The 24,143-nt window shown below is 33.8% G+C and overlaps 3 protein-coding genes across 4 annotated transcripts; all 3 read right to left on the bottom strand.

Annotated features, from left to right (window-relative positions):
- Positions 1-4,117: 4,117 nt before the first annotated feature.
- LOC121260877 lies at positions 4,118-8,608 on the bottom strand. Of its 2 annotated transcripts, none has more exons than XM_041162938.1 (6): positions 8,322-8,608; positions 7,983-8,105; positions 6,291-6,549; positions 5,569-5,656; positions 4,525-4,591; positions 4,118-4,428 (listed from the first exon to the last, which is right to left on the bottom strand). In XM_041162938.1, the coding sequence occupies exons 2-6, from the start codon at positions 7,989-7,991 to the stop codon at positions 4,375-4,377; spliced, it is 477 nt and encodes a 158-aa protein (XP_041018872.1). In that variant the 5' UTR covers positions 7,992-8,105; positions 8,322-8,608; the 3' UTR covers positions 4,118-4,374. The 2 variants fall into 2 exon arrangements, with proteins under 2 accessions (XP_041018872.1, XP_041018873.1); XM_041162939.1 differs by having other exon boundaries at positions 6,291-6,544; positions 8,322-8,593.
- A 1,241-nt stretch (positions 8,609-9,849) lies between these two features.
- LOC121260319 (phospholipase D alpha 1-like) lies at positions 9,850-12,314 on the bottom strand. Its single transcript, XM_041162143.1, is given in 3 exon segments — positions 9,850-10,358; positions 10,446-11,936; positions 11,939-12,314. Coding segments are annotated over 3 exon segments (2,301 nt in total). The 3' UTR covers positions 9,850-9,924.
- A 6,605-nt stretch (positions 12,315-18,919) lies between these two features.
- On the bottom strand, positions 18,920-23,880 carry LOC121258977 (phospholipase D alpha 1-like). Its single transcript, XM_041160437.1, is given in 5 exon segments — positions 18,920-19,480; positions 19,483-19,605; positions 19,708-21,556; positions 21,688-21,741; positions 23,785-23,880. Coding segments are annotated over 5 exon segments (2,433 nt in total). The 5' UTR covers positions 23,878-23,880; the 3' UTR covers positions 18,920-19,166.
- Between the last annotated feature and the right edge of the window lie 263 nt (positions 23,881-24,143).

Below are 24,143 nucleotides of genomic sequence, written 5' to 3'. Positions count from 1 at the left end.
ACAGACCTTGTTCATCAACTTTTTAATTAGACCAGGTCCTCGTACCTGTAATATATGTGTGTGTGTATATATAATATTTATGTGGCGTTTTCAAAGTGTAATATTGTTCGACCCCAGCTTTTTGACCCACTTGGGAAGTTGGAACCCCACGCATTCAATCATGTTTAACTTGCTTGTCCAACTTGACAATAATCTAGTATATATTTCCCATCTTAATTAGCAAAGTTATCCCCAATTGCACTTTCTTTTTAATTTTTTCGTGCTTACAATAATTGAATAATCTAAGCCAACTTTAAACCCTATTTATGAATTATTCTTATTGACACTCGCACAAATTAACCATGGTTAACACATCTAATTAGATCCAGGCTCCACCATAAACTTATGATGCAATTTTAGCTAAAGCAAGTGGGTTGGCTCCATTAGATTAGATTAGATATATACGTCATTCATAAATTTAGAGCAATATTATTATATTTTTTTGAGTGGTACTAGATACAATCATAAGATATATAAGTCTTGCATATTTTTTTTTTAAAAATTAATTTTTTTTATGTAGATCTCATATTTACTCATTTTTTTCAAAATAAATATACGAGTCTAGCATATTTTATGACTGCAATTATCATTTATCTAATTTTTATTACAAATAAAATAATAAAAAAAGGAAAAACAAATTAGTGGTAAGTGATATGGAAATTCATCTATGAACTCCATGATCTTTGCCATATGTAGATAATCATGTCGATACTCAAGTAAAGTACGAAGGCTATATATAGACAGATGGGGAAATGGACATTTCTGATTATATATGGTTTTTATCGATGATGTTCATAATATTATTGTATCAACGCATGAGGTTCTTGTCTCGAAACCTGAGAGTGATCAAGGGCATGCAGTAAAATCTTAAATGGAGTAACGCGAGTGGCGTTATGAAAAACACTTGACATTATAGCGTGCGGGCGTGCGAGGCTTATGCCTAATTTATAGATTGAAAATGAATTACTGCTGCTGCTTGTCTTAACCAAAAAAAGAATGCTATCAACTATCAAGCCTTGTGGGGAGGAGAAGTTTGCCTGTGGGACTTTGTGGTAAACTCTAAACTGTATCTTTGAATGTGTGGTAAACTGTAAGAACGCCCCCACCCCATTCCCCACTTACGTACGTACAGGTCAATGTCCCATGTGATGTGCCAGTGCCACCAAAGAAATCCACGACTCCCTTCATTTTTTTTTTTCCTTTTCTTGTAAAATATGGACATTTTGATTAGTCTCTACAGTACTAGGCTTTAGTTTTTTTTAATATATATATATCTATATATTTATGTAGACACACACACATGAACATTATGGGCATCTGATCAATGACTTTTTAGGGAATATGACATATTTATAAGTAACATGGCATAGAAGCTTTTATTTTATTGACTTCAATTACTTAGCGTCATGATTTTCATCACATTATAAAACTAAAGCACAAACACGTACAACATGAGCGGTTCAGCTGTCTGGTGGGAATGTGGCATATAGACAAGCCTCTTCCTAAGCCCCATCTAATGCCATTTGGTAGAGGTTCTAAAATCTGTGACAAAAGGAAACCTCTCCACACTTTCATCAAGTCTACATCCTTCTTCCTTCACCTTTCACCGACTAAGAAGCAAAAACATTTTTGGAATTGAAAAATGATAGTTGTAGTTATGAATATATAAATATTGTACAATCACTTTAAAAAAAAAATAAATATAAAATTTACATAAAAAATTAATTTTTTAAAATAATTATATGACGCTTGCACACTCTACGATTATACGTAACATTACTTTTAAAGCCGCTCCATATCAAAGACCCACGTTTCATTTTTCTGTTGGTATTATTTAAAGCTAAGCATGGCATTATTAGCATGGGAGCAGCCACCCACCTACTCAGAATATTACCGGAGAACTCTACCACGGTATCCACGAGGATTACATAAAAATCAGCCTCTCCGGACTCTCCTTATAACTTAAAGCATATTAAAGTTGTGTTTGGATCTTCTTAAATTGATTTTAGATAATTTGTAAATAATAATATTTTATAAATTTTGTTGAGATGTATTTAAATATAAATAAATTGAAATATATGTTTGAATATATAAAATAGGTTGAGATGAGTTTAACTATTTATAAAAAATTAAAAAAATAATATATCTTATTAGTGATCAATTGGAAATGAATTGAAATGATAAACCTACCCTAACTTTTATGGCCCAAAATGCATCCCAACTTATTCATTTTTCTGCTTTATCTGACTTTATTTTTTTATTATTACAGTAATACACCACTTGCTTCCATGCACAAATATATACTCCATTCTAACGTCTGGAAAAAAAAAATATTTATAAAATGTGGGAGTGCATCATCTCAACAGTTGTAAAAAATATTGGTATTTTAGTATTTATTTTAACTAAATGTGTTCTACAATAAGTGATGTACTAACACGCCAATTTATCTATAACAAAATTCTTAAAAACTGTATAAAAGAAAATGATAAAAATATATTTTATATCTGTCAAGAGGAAGAGTAGCTGCTGAGCGTGCCGTCTAGGTAAAATTTATTTTTTTTAATTTTTTTTAACATTTTTTTTAAAAAATATAACAATATACTAATAGTCATTTTTTTAATTAGTAAGTAAAAAAAAAATTTTAAAAATTAAATGGAATCAAAATGAATAGATAAAATGAGAGTACATGCTAACATAACAACATTATTCTAAAAGGAAATGAAATGAAAGATAACGTGGTATTGCTATAGTATTGATTACGTGTTTGCAAGAGAAGAAAGCAAAAGACGATAAACTCCTCCTAATTCAATATTATTAGAAAAGTGGGCCCAACAGAGGAGTTCCTTTTTTAAAAGAAAGGTTCGTCAAATTCAAAGAAGGGATTTTCGCTCTCCATCGTCTTCAGAAGTAGCAACGTCCCTTCGCACATGGGATGTGAGCCTTTCTTGTTCGAGAAAATAGGGAATTCTTCGTTTCTGCATAATTGTACCATTGGTCTGGGCGGTGAGAAAAATGGGGGTAAATAAACGAAAATTGAGTTTTTTTTTTAATAATAAATTTTGCAGCGTAAATGATTTAAGAAAATACTTTAGTCACAAAAAAATTACGTAAAAATAATTTCATAAGCTGATTTGCAGTTTTGGCTTGATGTAGATTGTCAGGTTAAAAAATTATTTTTATTATAAAATAAATCTAACGAATCAAATGAAATTAAATTAATTTATGAGATTAATTTTATGTAATTCTTTTATATATATAGCAGTACATATGAGTTGAGAGTTGAGAAATTTGAAGGGAGTGATAGGAATGCCCTTGAAATACAGACACGGACATAAATGGAGTACGTTTTTAATAAAGCATGAAAGAGTTTGAAATCAACACACGGTTTCAGACGCCACTAACTATAGTTAATATGATATAATCATATGAACTTAGTTACCCTTTTTTTTTAGATGAACTTAGTTACCTGAAACATAAAAAAGACAGATATTGCATGACCCGTGGCCTCATATTGGCAATAAAAATGTGAAACACACTGCTTTAACTTTATGTCCGCTTATGGTGGCTGGGTTCATCTGCACCAGATTTCCTCGTTTCTTCAACCTTTCCCATTATTCGTATACCATTAACTCATTCGTATACCAGTAAAATTTTATTAAAAAAAAATATGCGTTTCTGAGCACTAAAATCATTGTCATCGCAGCATCAATATAACAAGGGAAAAAAACAAAAGGAAAAGAAGGATTTTAATAGATCAGTTGGCTCACATATTTTCTGATTTTAATTTCAATAATCCCAGAATAATCGAGTGAGTGAAATGATTGTAAATTGTTGGAGATTCCAAGGAATCCTTACATAGTTAAACTAAAAATACATCCAAATTGGAGAACTCGGAAAGGGTAACCAACCCCCCTCACCCATTTCCTTGTGTTGTTGCTATGATGGATTGATCCGGGATTAGGAGAAGAATTATTAGACTACAAAAGAATTGATGAACAATTAACAGACAAGACTCTTGGCAACAAAGAGAGGCTGGACGACTACTTTAGTTAATTAGTAAGCCTCTAGGCAACATACAAAACCCTCCTGCATGGCAAGCTGTGATTTGATTTGTATCTAAAAAAACAGGCTGACAGAAAGCCAGAGAGAAGATGCCACAATAATACAATATATTTCTTCAAGCCCATCCATAGAGAACCTAAGCATTTTCAGATGAGCATAGATTGCAAATATACAGTAGTACTCAGATATGTAATTAGTACAAATGGAGAGTTAAAGAAGAACAAGAAGAAAAAAAAAATTTATACAGGTTTCGAGTTTTCCGGGTTTGTGCCCTCAATCATACAAACCCTCCTGATCCCAAATATCTACAAGGAAATCTATCATTTCCTGTCATTTAAAATCAGATAAACAGTCAGGAAATAGGGTAACCAACATTTATGACCTGTAAAAATAGAGGAAACAACATAGTTAATGACATCTTACAGGAAGGGGAATGGGCTGGGGGAAAGGCTTGTTGGTCGTGAGTAGACTTTCATAAGTAGCATTCCAACTGCAGCAATGTAGTGTTTGATCAAATATAGATAATAAGCACCAATGAAAGATATTAAACAACAAAATAACTTGACTCAGGCTTACTAAAGCTGCGGGATTGTAACTATTTAAGCGTTCACATAAAGGATTCAAGACCTCTAAAACTGGTGCACATTCGTGCAAGGGCAAGTATTAAAATAATGTAGAAGTAAATAAAATACTAAAGATTACTTGATTAGGTCACTACAACTGAGCAAATTATACATGCTTGATATTGTTAACTGTTAATACTTTTTTTTTTTTTTGTGTTTTTTTTTAGGGGGGGGGGGGGGGGGGGGGGGGGGCAGAGACAACCCCATTAGGCTCAGTTTGGATACCAAAATCATTTCAACCCATCTCATCATTACGATTTTCACAAATTCTCACATAAAATACAATAAACAATTCAGCTTTTTCAAATTCCAAAACAATAATAATATTAAAAAAAATATTCTAACAATATTTTTTTCAACTTTAATCTAAAACCATCTCATCTAAACCCCACCTAAATCAACAGAAGAATCTATTCCATATAAACTTGCATGACAACAGCTAAATAGAATACTCTAAATAGTCAGTATTGAACAGTTGAAGTTACTCTGGGATAATGTGATGCAGCGCTTTTCTCTTATGAACTGTGAAGTCCATCCAGCATGTGTATCAAGAAGGTATCAAAATTGCAGATGGGCTAGCAAACTCGGGGGCTGCAGGTATGTGGAGCAGCTACCTAAGGATCTGATTGGTCATTTTCCCTTAGACAAGTCTGGACTCCCAAGCTTAAGAAACTAGCTTCTGCTTTTTTTTTTTTTTTTTGTCTGGTTCTCACTTCTTTGCTTTATAATCCCTTTGTTTGATATATACAAATCTTATACTAGTTGTAACCACAGTATTCCTCCGCCACATGTCATAAAAGTGAGGTATAATTCTCTTTGATTAAAAGAAAAAGAAGTTATTCACCTTATTCTGGGTTCTAGAACTTGCGGATGGCTCTTTGACCTTTTGTTTCCAAGCCACTGCAGCCTTGTCTGGTTCCATAGAAGCAGACCTGTGTACATCAAATTTTGAATATTAAAAAGAGTTGGCTTTGACAGACATGTTAGCAAATGGAAAGAGAGAATTAATGGTGAAATTTGTTTTTTCTTCTCTTTTAAGAGAGAAACAATCTATAAGACAACATAAAAATCAAGCCACTGTATTACATCAAGGAGCAGGAGCATGTCAAAACCTATTCACTGTCTCCACTATATAGGTGCCGAGAAGTACAATCATATAGATCATTAGAGTGGTTAAACTGACACCAGGGAGATACAGAGGTTGCAGAGAAAAAACAAAACAATAATATCGAAAAAAATTAAACAAAAATGAACAGAGAGAGGAATAACAAGCTCGAGAGACCATTTATCATGGTCTTATTTTTTATTCCTTTTTTAATTATAAAAGAGTGGGACAACAAGAACAGAGAGCAGTACTAATACATGAACCACACACAATTTGGCACAGAAGCTTCTTCAATACAGTTGATTAGAGTTCCATCCCAAGGCCCTTTCATATTCGAAACGATGGGTGCAAATATAGAGACAGCTAGCTCAGAAGGTCTCTCATAACCACTAGTCTTGGCAAGATTGTTATAAACCCTAATGCCAAGCGTCAATAAAAGAAGTTAAAAAATAAGAACTTGCCATGATTTATGAATTCTGATGGGTTGCTCATGCTGCCACCACAACCCTGGGGATCAAGGCAATGGTTTGGCGTGATGACTGATGAGATGCTTCTCTGGGAGTGAATTGCACTGATGTCCATTTCACAAGTGCTGGTGCTCCAGAAGTCCTCTGATACACTAGATTTCTTCAAAGATCGACCTTGATTTCTCCCCTTTGCTGGCTCATCTACTGTGACAATTAATTTAGGTTCAGGATAGGATCCAAGGCAGCCCCTGCTCTGTTACAAATCAGGTTTTAACCACATAAAAAGATTAGTACCGTATACAGCATATGAAATAAAAATAAAGAGTTTTCAAGCAATTATTTCCCGATTTCCTTACTGCATCTCACCCTGCCACGAATATACCCCTCCCCCAAAAGAAAAATGAGGAAAAGAGAGACCAACTCCGCCCAAACTTACATTTATTGATCCCACTATAATTACTGAAAAACATAAAGAAGAGGAAATTTAGTTATTTATTTATTTTTTTTTTTTTTTTGGGGGGGGGGGGGGGGGGGGGGGGGGGGGGGGGGGTGGGGGGGCCAGGGATGAAATGATTTTGCAATTGATCTCCCAAATATATTAGTATTTGGCAAAGCAATGAAAACTGAGAGAAATCCTTGCTACCAAATTGCCCTATGAAAGCATACGAGATTAAGAATTGAAATCACCACATTATGCCATAAACTTAAAATGACCAAATATGCATCACCAGATCACTATTTCCAATTCAAGCCATGGTTTGCAACATAATTTATAAAAGCAAACCTCTTGTAGTCAAAAGAAGAAATCAATTTCAAATATATTTTATTTCAACAAAAACACAAGTGAAAAAATTACTCTTTCTTTCACTGAAAAGTGCCTTCCATTTAGTACTGAACCAAACCTTTCCCTCATCAAAAGCATAAGAGCGCAAAGATATGATCCAGGAAACATCATACGAACCGCAGGGTTTCTTCCCAATGGATCTATCCTATTGTATCCCAAATACAAAAGCAAAAATCTGACGTATATATTCTAAACAACATCCCAATACTCCGGAAAAGGAATGGAAAATGAATACAAAAAGGCCCCAACAAATCTCCCTGTTCGCTGTATCTCAAAGATCGTTTACGGAACAAGCAAACACAAACCCGAAATATTCCATAAAGTACCAAGAAATCATAAAACACTTCGAAATTGGAAAGACACAAGTGGTGATTGAGATCGAGAACCTAGCGCCCTTGTGTTTGGACGCACAGAAAGCTAAGGAAAAGAAAAGAAATAGAATCTCAAATCTTATATTTATTGATATCTCATCGCAAAAATTTCCAAATGAATTCAACTGGACCAATCAGAAACCGTCTCAGCCGTGACAAGAAATTTTATACTCTAGTGCGTCAATATAATCACAATTACACAGCATCTCAACTTCTGAAAAATTTTGGTTAACTTGATTAGTTGATTTAATTTGTTTCCCCTTTCTCAGACATTTTTCTCAGCAAGCAAACATTCAAAAGTTATTAAGCCTCCGTTGGTTCGCTTAATAACTTTTGAAGTAATAATATATTTTGAAGTCCTATCTTTTCCTCTCCCCCCGTTTCCACAGCAACCAAAGAGGGCAATAGTTATGTTGATGAATAAATTAGAAAAAATAAAAGGAAAGAAAAGAAAAGGAAGAGAAAACTCACCCCATGCATGCGAGAAGATAAGAGAGCCAAGGTGGAACGTATCTGCAGAGTTGCATTTATGAACGTCCAGGAAGAGATCTCTCCAAGAAAATCCTAAGTCCAGGAAGGATTGTTATTACAGTCCTGCAAATTCTATTACGAAGTAAAACACCACTCAGAACTCAAAAATAACGAAATCAGAAGGGAAAAAGAAAAAAAAAAGATAGAGGGAGAGAGAGAGATAGATCAAGATATAGCCTTGTTTAGTTCCCTAAAAGAAAAAGAAGAAATTTCATCACTTTTCCTCGAAATCTCATTACAAGAAAATAAAAAGGGAAAAAAAAAGGGCTTTGCTCAGACCTGAAACATGGCATGTTTAGATTGCGTCTTACGGGTTCCCGGCCACGATGAAACAATTGGCCCTCTGGTATGGGGAGTAATTCAACCAAAGGGCTCCCTCTTGCTTTTTTTATTTATTTATCCTTTATTCTTTATTCATCTATTAATTTATATTTTCCTTCCATTTCTAAGCAGTAATGCCAGAGCAACGAGTGGAAAGCAAGGAAAGTTCGGTGAAAGGGGAAGAAGGTCACTATTCGTTGGATATAAGAAAGGGAACAGATGGATAGACATCCAAATAGAAAAGCATTTTGGTTTCATATTTTGTTTGTACGTTACAACAAATTAACGCTGTCATTCGTTGTGTTTTACGGGTTTGTTGGGGGGTTCACACGGGATAAACGAAATCGTCTTGCTTCCCATATTTCGCGTTGGGAAAATATAGATAATTCAAGCCAAAGTTGAATTTTTTTTTTGCGGTAAGAATGAAAGAATAAAGCTCGTTTGCCGTCCCAATTATACTATTCAGTTTGACCGCTTACTAAAATATATATATATATTTTTTTTACTTTGTGATTAAAAAAATAATTTTAAATGTATTGAGATATATTTTATTTTTATTTTTTTAAAGCAAGCCCGACTCAGAATGAAAAGCAAGCATAATTTATGGTGGAAAAGTAATACTACAGACTCATTTCTTCTGGAATAAGTTTATTGACCAAAGGATAGTGACTGTTGCAGAGACATTCTCACTTAAGATAATTACTCTTCCGTTATAATAACAATCTTTATGAATTCATCATATATACCTATTGACAATATAATAGAAACAGTACCATAAATTGACTTTTATGGTTTTATATAAGCGAACGATGCATGTATTTGCTCAGAAACCAAAAAAGAAAAAAGATGTTGCATATATGTCCTTTTTGTGGGGTTCTTTCACTCAAAATTCAGAATAATTCTTGTCACAGAATAAATTATTGGAAGTAAAAATGTAAGGTAAGAGGATAAGGAAGACGAGAAGGATCGAAGTTATCAGTTGCAGCAGTTGTAACTACAGAAAACCGATGTAGTCATCGGTTTTGCATCTTAAGAAAACTCCACTGGTTGTTTTCAGACATAGACTGCTAGCTTGGTGGTTTGAAAGGTAGATAATGTCATTTTTCCACGTATAGTTGTTGTCGCGTATATTTTTTAATTTTATTTTATATTAGTTTAGTTTTGGTTTAATTGTGGTTGAAAAACTTGCGCTATAATGCCAATAAACAATTTCTTTCACCCGTACAGTTGGATCCCAAAGCCGAAGGGTAGCGGCATGCATCTATGATGAATACACATAATTCATATAGAAGAATAGGATCAATGCATTAAGTAAATAAAAATATCTATCAAATTAAACCACGTAATTCAAATAATAAATTATATCCCTTTTATTCTTCTGTTTCATTAATATTAATTGTTTACAACCCTTCCAACCGATGGCAGCATTTAATCATGGGTACGTAAATGCCCAACAGTTGGACTTTATGACAAGTACTAAGCTGATTAACTCTAAAGAAATGAGAATTACACGTGGCAGGTGGCCGGTTATTATTGATCTGGTGGGCATGTCGGCCACTAGCTAGGTGGTGAGGATTGCAGGAAGGTATTCAGACTTAGTACCCAGAACACGAGCCTTGGTGTCAGGGAAGAACTCAAACCCTTGCAATGTAGTAATCTCTCCACTGTTCGTAACCTGGACTGGGTAGGGTAGTAGGTGACCTTCCATATCTCCATCGGATTTCTCCTTTGTATATGATTCCCAGTTTCTTCGGGCCTGACCCTTCACCTTTTCGATGCATGACTTGTTTTCTGGATTCAGATAAAACTTGTGAAACCCACCAAGATGCTCTTGCCACAATGCCTTTCTGAATGCGTGGATCTGCCCATTGGCAAGTACGTTGGAGGTTAAATGATATGGTTGGAATGCCCCCATTGCAATCTCAGAGTCCCTTGCTCCATCCATTGACCTTTGGTTGATGTTGGCGGATCCGATGATTATGTACTCATCGTCAACTACAAATTAAACAAAATTTGTCAATTAAACATGATTAACGAAGCATTATGAAAGATTGAAAGAGATAACACAAGTCAATTACTTACCTATCATCATTTTTGCATGAACATATATCATGAAGCGACGAGCCTCCTGAGCTCTACTATAATCACTGTTAAGTTCTGGTTTCTCTGGAGGTACATACTCTCCAGATTTCCTTCCCTCCCGATTCCCAAGACAGAAGAAATTCAGATAGTCCTGGGGTTTGGCATCATTTCCTTTTCTTTGAAGGGCTTCAGAGATATCAGAATACATCATTTCCATAGTCCTCCTTTGCCAATCTAGTATTGCCTGAACAGAAGCACTCTCAGGTAGACCTTCTGGCCACATGGGGATCACAATGTAGACAGCAAATTCCTCCCCTGCTTCAATCTTACTCACAATCTTTAGTGAGAGCTCTTTTGGTATTAGATGCAAAGCACCAATATCCTCAACCTTGATGTCCTTTGATCTCCAGTTGAATGAGCTTCCTAAGAAATACTGGTTCTCGATATAGATGAATTTCTTGGCTTGACGAATAGCATTGATGTATGCATCTTGAATGCTCCGATCGATGACACTGTCCTTCCCACTAACAAGGCCCGCTGCAGATGCAACCTCAGGTTTTTCAGGAAAATCGGAAACGGCCCCACCATCAATGGATCGAAAGATTTGAACATTCCACGTCTCAGAGTCGGTTGTTAATGTAACTGGTGATGGGTCCGTCTCAATTCCATAGACCTTGATTGGTGGAATTGGAAACTTGTCCCCTACTTGTTTTATCCACCTTTGCTCAAAATTTTTTAGAACATCCCAAGCAACAGGCCCTTCCAGTTGGCAATGAATGTCATGCCAGGGCTCCCTTGGACCACCTTTATTGATTGAAGCCCCTGGAAAATTTGGTTGATGGAAATCATCATGGTGGATTGTGCTCAGAGTACTAAATAAAGGATGTGCTCCTGTATCATATCTCCCATCACAAAGATCAATACCACCAATGAAACTTGCAATCCTCCGCTTTTGTGATCCTCCACTAGACACTTCCTTATCAACAACTACGATCTTTTGGTGGTGAGTAAACATGTTAGAAATTTCGAAACCTTGAACTATGCTCTTCCCATCGTCAGGGTTACGAGGGCATAAAAAACAATTCACTTTCGTGTTTTGAAAGTATTCCTCAGTTTCTTGATCGTGAGTTGCCATCAAACCATCGTTCTTAAGTTCCTTGACAGTGGTTCTATCATCCCAAACAAGCATGAGAACCAGGACACCTTCATTAGCCTTTTTCTTAAGCAGCTCCCCCAATGTCAAGTTGCCTTCTTGCTTTGGCCTTTTCGGATCCCTTATCAAGGTTATCTTGGTATATACAGACCATCCAGCTATATAAATTATGTGTCTTGCATTCTTGATTGCATCAAAGATGTCTTCCCAACATCTCTGAGGCATATAATTTTGTCCTTCAATGGTTGTTATGGGGAAATCTGCTGAGACATGGGCATCTTGGTATAGGGAAACTTTGCAACCCTGTCTTTGCTTGAAGAATGTGCGAGGAACTCCCCAAAGTCGGGAGTTCTGATTCCCTTAGACCAATGAATGTCTTCATTCACATTAAAAAATTGCAACTTAACACGGATTTTAGAATATCTGGGATTCTGGTTTTCACGATCTAGTATATCCACCCATCTTTCAACCTGTGACCCTCTTATAACATCTCCAACTGGTACATAAGCTCTTCCAATTAGTGTTGCACCAACAGGGTTATCATCTTTGACTGTGAATACTATATTTGAGATATGATGGGCACAATATATTTTGAAGGACTCGACCCATCGAGGGTTGTTGGGTTGATTTTCTATCATTCTAGTTCGCCCGACACGTGCCTTATCTAAATCAATTGTTGCATAGAGTTTGGATCCATCAATCTCTACCGTCTGCATGGTTAGATCCAAAATGAAGAACATCATGGATAATAAAATTAATAATATATAAAAGAAAAATAAACTATTTTATCAGTCAAGTAGAGGATAAAAGTAATTTACCTTTGATGACCCGCACATCAGCCATCTCAGAAACTGTTGGGTAGATGGAGTTCCCAAATTTCAAGCAAAAGAAAACGCAGAGGGTAAAAAAGTATATAGGAAAACACACTGAAAATGGTATAATTTGCATTGGTATATCAAAATGATACGAGACAGCATAATGCAAACGGAGAAATTCATCATATATATATATATATATATATATATATATGCAGCATATATGAATGATCTGCTAATAATTTTTTCCTGAATATAATGAACAGATGATCAAAAGCTTTTATCACATATATAACATGACTCATCAAAGATGACTTTCCAATATGTTCCTAAGACTAATGTATCTAATATAACTTTCGTGTAAAAGTTGCAATTTGCAGAGTTCCGGCCACTACATGATCATGAAATTGAAAGCTCAACTCTTATTCTTAATTACTGGTCTAGAAATGTAGTTTTGCGTTTCATCATGTGTTGCCATCAAATAATCCGTCAAAAATAATATAACAAATATTTTGTTAATTATTTATTTGATGTAATATAATAATTACTAAAAAGATGATGAATAATAACTTATAATTTTACAATCTAACATAGTATTATATCAATATGTATAAGTCAATTTGAAAATTTATTTTTACAGACTCTATTTGTAGATAAATAATTTCTCTAAACGATAATAAACCTTGAATCCACAAGGTATAGATTTGGCATACATACCAAATAAGAGAAAAAAAAATAAGGACCACTATTTTTAGCGTTAATTGCTTCTTATCATAGAATAAAAACTTATTTTAAAAATGCATGAAAATTATGATAAGAGAAGTTTATATTGAGATCAAAAGTAAGCTTATAAACTAGTGCAATTTAATGCGGAGAACTAGTGCTATAGATACAAAACAATTATACGAAAATAAAATTTTAAAGTGATGTAATTTCATGTGATCCGTTATATCTATTTTATAATAAGAGAAACTTTACAATCTACATCACTCTGTAGATTTATTTTTGTATAATTTTGTTGTGATTAAAGTATTTTTCTTTAATGCGAGATGCTATATATATTTCACAACAAAAATTATAAATTTTTTTGTAAGATCTCTATATATATCAAGTATTTTTCTGACAGTAATTAAAAAACCAAAAGCTTTGCTTTTAACGAGCAAGATGTCCCACGTCAAAAGATGAACACTACTTACTTGATTCTCACATTTTATCCAGGTTTGGAACAAAGGAAAAAAGTATGGGTCTTTTGTGGCGTTACGGATCGATAATTCAGCTTTGGGTCCAATTCAAATGTGTATTTATGTCGAAAGGTTGAGCTTGGGGAGGTATCCGTACTTCTTTCTTTTCTTACCTTTTGCGAGTCGAGCTTGTCATTATTTCTACGCATTATAAATCATAATTTTTTTTAATTTTTTTATTTCTAAATTAATTGAATTTTTTTACTCATAATTCATATATCACATATTTAATAAAATAAAAAATAAAAAATAATATGTAATATGTGGTATGAAAATGATGAATAAAATTTTTCTTTCCAGCAGTGATATGCTAACAATCCATTTACAACTTAAATAACTTTAAATATAATAATATTCTTTTTTGAATTTAATCACATTAAATCAAAAGTAAAAATAAAAATAATATTTAAAATAATATTATTATATTATATAGTTGTATACAAATGATTATTTTGTGGTAAGTTTATCATTTCTCTACTTTTCCACGTGACCAAAACCTTTTTACTTATCATCTGTTTCTCTACTTAATTACAGGTCAGCACCATGACGTCATTCTCATGACTAGGTTCGATACTACGGGCGGACTAGTGGTGTGTTGTTTAATTCTTAGAAGAATCATATCCATGATTTTTTATTCAATCCTTTAAATGGAAGCTTTGAAAAAAATAAAATTCATTTTTAATTTTATGAGATTTTTGTAAAAGTGGTGGTATATCTATCGAAACATTTGTTTAGAGATGCAGGATGCTTTTTATCAAGATTTGAAAAACAATGCTTTTTTATATAAAAAGTTCTAGAAAGAACGAAATGCAAACCCACCACGTTAGCATACAGAAATGTCAAATTTATCCCCATTTAAAAAGCATCCTCGTATTTTTTCAAAAACTCACCCACGAGAGAAAAATCTCAAAAGTAAAGTTTATGATCTTAAGTCATTCGAATGAAAGAATCACGAAACCCATAAGCACAAATCCATTAAAACGAGCTCAAAACAAGTTATAAAAAAAAAAAAAAAAAATGAAGAAATGTGCATTTTTTCTACCAATGGGTTTGAGAGTGTTTTATATGAACAAAAACAATACTGCCTCATGAATCATGATCTGGGAAATCAAAGGGGCATTTGATCCCAATGGATGCTCCAAAAAACAAATGGAAAATAATGGAGAGAGAGAGAGAGATGCTCCTTGAACTTTCAATTTGACGTGTATGGTTCAGTAGGTAAGAGAAAAAGAAAGAACTAAAATAGCAGAGAAATGAGCTTTTGGGCGGGAATGGACGTATGCGTGCTACGTGGTCTTCATTTTCAGGATTGTGACTTTTTTTTAGGTGAACCTGGGCGGGATGATCGGAGAAGCTGTGCGGGAGAAAACATGGAGAAGAAGTCACAAAGGAGAAGCTGTTTTAATATTTTTGTTTTGTTTTGTTTTATTTTATTTTATTTTTAACTTATCCACGCTAGCTATTTGTGCAATTCGTGCATTGGGTTTTGTTATGCATCAGTCATTATTTATCTTTAAATTCCATGCAAACTTCTCTCTCTTATCAAGCGCTTTCTCTCTCTCTCTCTCCTCAAGCTCTCTCTCTCTTTCTCTCTCCGACCTCCCTTCAAGCGAATCGAGATGGAGAGATTGGAACAAGAATCGGTTCACTTGTTAGTAAACACGGTTTGCTATATAGGGTAGGGGTGCTACCCGCCCCCTATGGGCGAGGCCACCCTTATCCCACCCCCGCATGGGCAGGGGTTGGGATTTTTCTCCCGGGGCAGTGGGGGCAAGGTACCCCATCCGTTGACGGGGGTGCGGGGGTAAACCTCCAACCGTCTGCCCCCCCACCCCTCCAATTTCTACAACAAATTACAATTCAGTGATTCACAATTTCACAGCATATTCATTGAGCACAATCAAGCAATTCACAAAACCACATGCATAATCAAATCCTCTACAATTCACAATCTTGTTCTCCTTTAATCCCATCCTCAATCTCCATCCACAAATTAAAAAAATATATATATATATTTATATATATATATATGGGGCGATTGATGAAGAGATTTGGGAGTGAGCCATTGAGCCCTACTTACATTCGCTCGGCGTTGAGGTTGAGACGGTGATGGAAATCTGCGACAACTACGACGACTCGAGATGACAATGGTGATTGGTCATTGGTGAGGCAAACAGCAACTTGAGAGTAGTAGAGAGAGAGATAGAGAGAGAGGAGAAGATGCATTGCAAGGAAGAAGAGAAACAGGGACTGAGGGGGCTTTTCGACTGGGTATTAACCCATAATCAAAACGCCGTCGTTTTGTGTCTGGGTATTTCTTTTTATATAATACGTATTACATATAATGTTTATAATAATATATATATTATAAACAGAGTAGGGCAGGGTATATACGGGACATGGGTATAGATGGGGCAGCGGGCCCACCCCTAATATAGGTGGGGTATGGAGTGTGGAGTAATGAATAGTGAATGATGAGAAGATTTATTCTTTGTGCATTACATGAAATTTCCCAGCAACACTGCTGTTTTTATATATTGATATAGAAACTTGGTGTATCAACTTACTAAAAAAAAAAAATATCAATACTTTTATATATTTTATGAATATAATGTATTTTACAATAATTTATGTGCTACACACCAAGCGATTATAAATATCACAATTCGTTTTGATTCATAGATGAGTTGAGATGGTTTTAGATTAGTTAAATAAAATATTATTAGAATATTATTTTTAATATTATTATTATTTTAAGATTTGAAAAAGTTAAATTATTTATTATATTTTATGTAAAAATCTGAAAAATTTATAATAATAAAATGAGATAAGTTGAAATTAGTTGAGGTGAGTCTCGGATCTAAACAAAGGCTAAAAGGATATAAAAGTACAAGCGCCTTTAAAATTATTAAGAGAAAAATAGAACAACATAAAATAATAAAGAAAAAAGTCAACAGGTATAAAGTCATGTAAAAAGCTAATTAATATGAATCTTTGCAAGGTGAATACACTTGTAATTAATTGGATGATGTGAACATGCAAACGTGTACGTACGTACCTTTGCAAAGCATCCTTGCTGTGGCTGTTGGTGCGTCCTTTGAAGTTCGTATACGGTAGCCGAAAGTGTCCCGTGTAGCAACTGGCCTTCCATTAAAATATAAATACTGTACGAATATATTATTATAGGCGTACGTGTACGTATATCTGTACCAAAAAATTCATATTAAGTTTTGCAATAACAGTCAATATAAAAATATAAGTAATACTACATACGTATAGTCGTAGAATATACAAGTGTTGTACAATCGTTTTGAAAAATAGTAAAAATATTATTAAAAAATTAAATTTTTTTTATGTAAATTTCGTATCTACACACTTTTTTAAAGAAATTATTATACAATATTTATATTTTACGACTATAAATATTATTTTTCTAAATATAATACAGCTACCAGCATGCATGCACACACGGACGTGCCAATATATAAATATATATATATATATATATATTAATGTAGATCATATCACGTAGAGAATTACAAAAACAGGATGAGGTAGGAAAGCAAAAGAAAGTACATGGTGTGTAGGCGGGCGGGCAGTAACGTTAGTGGATAACTTGATTGTGTTGAAGATGAGGTAGCACATGTTGGGGTGGAGAGGATGGATGGATCTACATATATATAGAGACGTACACACCTAAATTATATCTCACGAAAAGAATTTATTCAACTTTTGTTTCAAGCTAGGGCACTCAATGTATATTTACATATACATATAATATATAAGAATCATGTTCTCGCCTTTGCTTCCAAGGACTTGCTTGGAATTTACAATATTATACATATATATATAATATTTATGTATGTATAATGAATTCGTAGGTCGGGGCATCCAAGGCAGGGATAAGGACAACTTAGTTTCCACGGAATCCGGACTTCTACTCTGCTCACACGTGTTCTGTAGCTTCAATTCATTGTTTTCGATTCCGTTTAGATACGTAGTAGGTATCGTGGACTCTCCTTCAATTTGATCTTATGTTAATATTTAAATATTATTTAGATACAAATATTTTTCAATTTCTTTTTACTACTTTTTCATATAATCATTATAACTTTTTCTAACTTCCATATAAAATATAAAAAAAAAATGATCTATTTTTCCAAATCTTAAAACAATAATTATATTAAAAAATTATATTATAACAATAACTTAACTTTATAATATTTTTTTTTTCAAAATTTTCTACCTCCTTTACTTTTATCAAAATCCAATAAAAATCTTAATTCAAACTATTTTATTACATAAAGTACTATCTCTCATTATTATTTATAGATTTTTTATTTCATCTGACTATCCAAATAATGCCTGCCAATCTCAAGTAATTTATATATATATATATAATACGCATACTTCATTCAGGATTATTCGCATATTTCAAAATAATAATAATAATAATAATAATAACAATCTAATTATTTGTCTAAATTTATATTGCTTGCATTACAGTCAAGTAGTATAGCACTACATCCCCATATGAATAAAATAATGGTATTAATTGAAAATATACATATTTTTTAAAGTATTTGATGTCATAAAATCTTTTTTTTTTTTTATTTTTTGTGAAAGTTGATTTATTTATTCTTTTTCTTCATAAAAAATCTTTTGGAAAATGGTCCGATTGGCCAGAAAAATGAATATTGGGTCAAACATGAATAATATGCGATAAATGCCACACAACCTTAATTAATTTAGAGCTTATATGTATATCTAGTCATTTTAAGAAGCATTTGAATCGCAGATTCAAAAGAAAAAAGATGAAAGGCATTCTTTCCACATGGAATAATGTTACGAACCCATGCAAAGGGGGCGCAATATCCTTAAATTATAAGTTTTTAACAGTTGATTGTAAATTAAACCAACTTAATTATTATAAGTATATACCGTCTGACCATAAATTTCCAAATACCAGCTTGGATGCAGTGTTTTAAAGACAAAATCATTCAAGTATATATTATGTCGATACAAATTTATCAAATGTAGCAATGGCAGATCATGTTACAAATAGAGAAAGCACTGAATGATCAATTATAAAAAAAGGAAAAAAAATAAAATCCCTCTTTTTGTGTGGTAGTTACGACTAAAGTGTAATCCAAATTAAAAGGCCGTTTCTTAGAAAGTGAAAATTGAAAGGTCTTTTGAAAATTAAAAAAATGAAAGAGTCTTTAATTTATGGAAGAGATTGTAATTTGAAAAAATGAAATGTTTTATTTAGACAATATATATAATATTAATAGATAAGTACGCACTCCACGTACGTACGTAGTTCAGTTCTCGCTAGCTAATACATGAGTTGCATTCTTAGGTCTTTGATGAGTCTCACAACATGCAGATTACAATATATATATAGAGGTAATCATCAGATTCATGCTAAAGAATTACAAAGGGCATGCATGTATATGATTACTTATACGTACCGGTACGTACTTTGATGGGCATGCATGCATGCCACTAATTAAGTGGTGAGGATTGGAGGAAGGTAATCAGATTTAGCACCCATAACATGAGCCTTGGTGTCGGGGAAGAGTTCGAACCCAGGTAAGGGCAGTACTTTAGTCTTTCCCATATCAATAGTAAGTTGGATGGGGTATGGTAGCAAGTGACCTTCCATATCATGGAATGTCTCTCCCACATATAAATCCCAATATTGTTGAGCAAGAGTGTTCACTAGAGAGATGCATAACTTGCTTTCTGGATGTCGAAAGGACTCCTGAAATCCTCCAAGGTGCTCAAGCCACAATGCATTCCTGAATTCGTGGATTTGCCCCTAGCTGGGTTTGTGGAGGCTAAATGATATGGTTGGAATGCCCCCATTGCAATCTCAGAGTCTCTTGCTCCATCCATTGACCTCTGGTTGATGTTGGCAGATCCAATGATTATGTATTCATCATCAACTACAAGTTAAAACATGTTTATTTTGCCGATCAAATGCGATAATATTGAAGCATTGGGACAAATTAATTAGAAGAGATGACGAAAATTTGTTAGTAAATTACCTATCATCATTTTTGCATGGACATATATCATGAAACGACGAGCCTCTTGAGCTCTTTTATAATCTGTGTCAGGTTCTGGTCTCTCTGAAGGTATATACTCTTCCGCTTTCACTGTCTCTCGATTCCCAAGGCAATAGAAATTCAGATAGTCCCGAGGGTCTTCATCAAGTCCCTTTTTTTGCAAGACTTTAGTGATGTCAGAATACATCATTTCCATAGTCCTTCTCTGCCAATCCAATATTGCTTGAACAGAAGCACTCTCAGGTATACCTTCTGGCCACATTGGGATCACAATATAGACAGCAAACCTCTCTCCTGCTTCAATCTTACTAACAATCTTTAGTGAGAGCTCCTTTGGAATGAGGTGCAAAGCACCAATGTCCTCCACCTTGATGCCATTTGGGCTCCAGCCGAATGAGCTTCCTAGAAAATACTGGTTCTCAATGTAGATGAAGTCTTTGGCTCGCCGAATAGCATTGATATATGCATCTTGAATGCTTCGATCGATGATGTGATCTTTCCCACTAACAAGCCCTACTGCATATGCAACATCAGGTTTTTCAGGAAAACCGGAAACGGCCCCACCATCAATGGATCGAAAGATTTGAACATTCCATGTTTCAGTATCATTTAATGAGGAAACTGGTGTTGGATGGATTACGATTTCATCAAGTTGGTCTAGTTTAATTAGGAACCTGTCCCCAACTTGCTTTTTCCATCTTTGCTCAAAATTGTACAAGACATCCCAAGCAACAGGCCCCTCTAGTTGGCAATGAATGTCATGCCAAGGCTCCCTTGGACCACCTTTTTTAATTGAAGCAGTTGCAAAATTTGGCTGATGGAAGTCATCATGGTGAATTGTGTTCAAAGTACTGAATAAAGGATGTTCTATTGTATCATATCTCCCATCACAGAGATCAATACCACCGATAAAACTCACAATCCTCCGCTTTTGTGATCCTCCATCAGACACTTCCCTATCAACAACTATTGTCTTTTGATGGTGAGTAAACATGGTAGAAATCTCAAAACCTTGAACCATACTTCTTCGATCGTCAGGATTACGAGGGCACAAAAAGCAGTGCACCTTCGTGTTTCGAAAGTATTCTTCAGTTTCTTGGTCGTGAGTCGCCATCAAACCATCCTTCTTCAATTCCTCGACAGAAGTTCGGTCATCCCAGACAAGCATAAGAACCATGACACCTTCATCAGCCTTTTTCTTAAGAAGATCCCCTAATGTGAGGTTGCCGTCTTGCCTTGGCCTTTTAGGATCCCTTATCAAGGTTATCCCAGTATACACAGACCATCCAGATATGTAAATTAGGTGTCTTGCATTACTGATTGCGTCAAAGATGTCCTCCCAGCATCCTTGGGGCTTATAACTACCTCCTATGGATGGCAAAAGCTTAGGCATAACATCTTGGACATGGGCATCTTGGTATAAAGTAACTTTGCAACCTTGTCTTTGCCTGAAGAATGTGCGAGGAACTCCCTCAAAGTCGGGAGTAATCATTTTCTGAGACCAATCTTGGGCAACATTAAAAAATTGAAGCGTGACGTGGATTCTAGAATGTATAGAGTTGTAGTCTTCATCTTGTATGTCAACCCATCTATCAACCATAAATCCCCTCATGATATCCCCAACAGGCACATAAGCCCTTCCAATTAATGTTGCCCCAATAGGGTTATCTTTTTTTACCGTGAATATGATATACGAGATATAATGGGCACAATATATGCTGAAGGACTCAAACCACTGGGGGTGAGATGCTTGATTTTCTACCATTCTGGTCCGCCCAACCCTGGCCTTATCTAAATCAACTGTTGCATATAACTTGGATCCAACAATCTGCAATATAGTGTTTTGATTTGTCAGAAAATAGTTAACAAATGGTTATAATTAATGAGGTTGATATTAATGTACAAAAAAAAAAAAAAAAGATGAGTTCATTGGTTGGTTGCAAAGGAAAAACAATTTACCGGAGGCCTGCCTAGCACTAGTCCCTTGAGTTGGGACAGAAACCTTTTCCCGGACTGTTCCGTGGCCGCAGTTTCCAAATTTCAAGAAAAGAAAATGCACAAGGGTTAGAAAGAATTCTGAAAAACACGCACAGTTAATAGTGGGTGGGTATAGAAAACTTACAGAATTTGATCTGAAGATCAAAATGTTCATAATGATATTTTATATTATATATTATATATATATATATACACATATGTAAATTATTATTGATATAAACAATTTAAGGGCTTCAAAGGATCAATCCCTTTTCTTCTAATTATAGCATGCAGTGGACTGATAAAGAAGAACATTTTACATATGTGCTTAAAATTAAGGAGTACCTTCTTGAAAGGATCATCGATGTTGTTATTATGTACAGGCTGCATGATCCGATGTTAAACGTCATGTGATCTTTTTTATTAATGTGTTTGCCAAATTAACCAGGGATCGTAGTGAAACCGAACTAATTATTACCTAATTTATGAAATGTATACCAACATGGCACATCCATCTTACTGATCGTTTTGCTTAATTTTCTCCGGCCAGTACCAGCATGTACGTACAACAGATCCAAGTTTTTTGAAATAATCGTTCGTGTTCAACTTGCCAATTTCAGATCCAAACACTACAAATATATACAATTTTCAATTTCTGAATACCACAAACATAAACACTTGTCAATTTCAAATATTCTTCAACTTTTTCATCTGATCATTATCTAATTATTACAATTTTTCTAAACTTCTAAACAAAATATAAAAAATAATTCAATTTTTTCAAATCTTAAAATAAAAATAATATTAAAAAAATAATATTATAACAATATTATAACTTTATAATTTTTTTATTCAATTTTTTCTCACTTCTTTCCCAAAACCCCATCAAATATTTTAACTTAAACCATTTATAAGTTATAACTCATCTCATCTCAATTCAAATATTTAAATATTATTTATAAATCATCTCAACTTATCTCATCTTAATTTACTATCCAAACTAATGATCTAGATGAAGCGTAACACTATATATAAATACGATCGTTTCCTCATGTACGTTGCTAGGAAAGGAAGAAGTACAATATATTTATAGTACTTTTACAACTAGGTGATATATGTGTGTGTATATATATATATATATATATATATATATGTGTGTTAAGAATATAATACAAATAAATAAATCTAGATATTTCTATATGGTGACTTCACATATTATCAGATCGAGCAAAGGTCTTGAGTTCGAATCGTGACTTTATACTCTATCCTATTTAATTAAATATTCCACGTGTTGGGCTCACTCATTGAGGGAGAATCTGGCTCACACGTGAGGAGGAGTGATAAGAAATAATACAAATAATTAAATCTATTTATTTATATTAGTTTAAGCTTTTGAAACAACTGGTAATTTTATAATATATATATATATATATATATAGATATAGATATATATGATCTTCTTTTGAACAGGATAAGAACAACATTCAATATTTATATTGATATTAGAATTCAAGTATTTCCTATAATTATGTAAATAGGTGAACGAATATGGTATTCCCTACAAAAAAAATTATTTATTTGTATCAAGTTATTTATTATTAAAATAATTATTTTTTATTAAAATGAGTTTATTAATTCTCGTCACAAATAGTTATTATTTTAATAAATAACTCGTCATATATCACATTTTTCTTGGGTTCATGATCTCCTATAGAGTACTATCAGTAATATCTCGATCATATATAATTTCTTAATTAATTACTAGCTACGTACTAAGCTGCTAGCTGGTACGTACACGGCCGATCGATCATATTCTTATTTATAACTATCCTCATGATCAATCTAGATCTCTCTAATTAACACATGTCATGATCGATTCCTTCATTGATAACGTCTAAAGTACCATCTAACAACTCATGAACTGAGACGTACGTTCATGATGAATTAGAAAGAAATCGAAAACAAAACCTTAATATATAAATATACTAAATCCCAAAAACGATCAAATACAGAAATTAATTATGGCCAAAATCATAAAAAAGTCTTTGATCTTGAGAATTCAAAAAACTAGGTACGTACCTTTTGGAGGACGTTGAAGCCAAGGCCATAGTTTATCCTATCGACTTCGTAAATGGTTGCCAGAAGTGTCCCGTGCAGCAACTCTTGAGCCATTGATCCCAGCTAGTGCTCGTTATAAATTTTCCTAGCTGGATATATAGGAAATGCAGTAGTACTGCAAGAAAAGGCCGGATTATTAGGATCTAATTTAAATATTAAAAAAAATATTCTGTCGTCTAGAATAATTAATTTCGTAATTAATCCCAATAACAGAATTAAATTTACCAGATATTAATATACATTAACTATTAATTAATTAATTGTTAGAATCATATGTAAGAATAATTGAAATAACAATTTATAATTAGATAACAAAAGCA

The sequence above is a fragment of the Juglans microcarpa x Juglans regia genome, chromosome 4D (genome assembly GCF_004785595.1).
Source record: "Juglans microcarpa x Juglans regia isolate MS1-56 chromosome 4D, Jm3101_v1.0, whole genome shotgun sequence".
NCBI classification, from domain to species: Eukaryota; Viridiplantae; Streptophyta; class Magnoliopsida; order Fagales; family Juglandaceae; genus Juglans; species Juglans microcarpa x Juglans regia.
This window is presented reverse-complemented; position numbering and strand designations above follow the sequence as displayed.

What these genes read in the sequence shown, in the direction of transcription:
- LOC121260877 (XM_041162939.1), bottom strand. Translation starts at nt 8,038, where the DNA reads ATGCAACTCTGCAGATACGTTCCACCTTGGCTCTCTTATCTTCTCGCA. An exon ending in TATCTTCTCGCATGCATGGG is followed by an intron (nt 6,545 to 7,982) that starts GTGAGTTTTCTC and finishes GTAACAGAGCAG; the next exon opens with GGGCTGCCTTGGATCCTATC. An exon ending in ATCAGAATTCATAAATCATG is followed by an intron (nt 5,657 to 6,290) that starts GCAAGTTCTTAT and finishes TGATGTACACAG; the next exon opens with GTCTGCTTCTATGGAACCAG.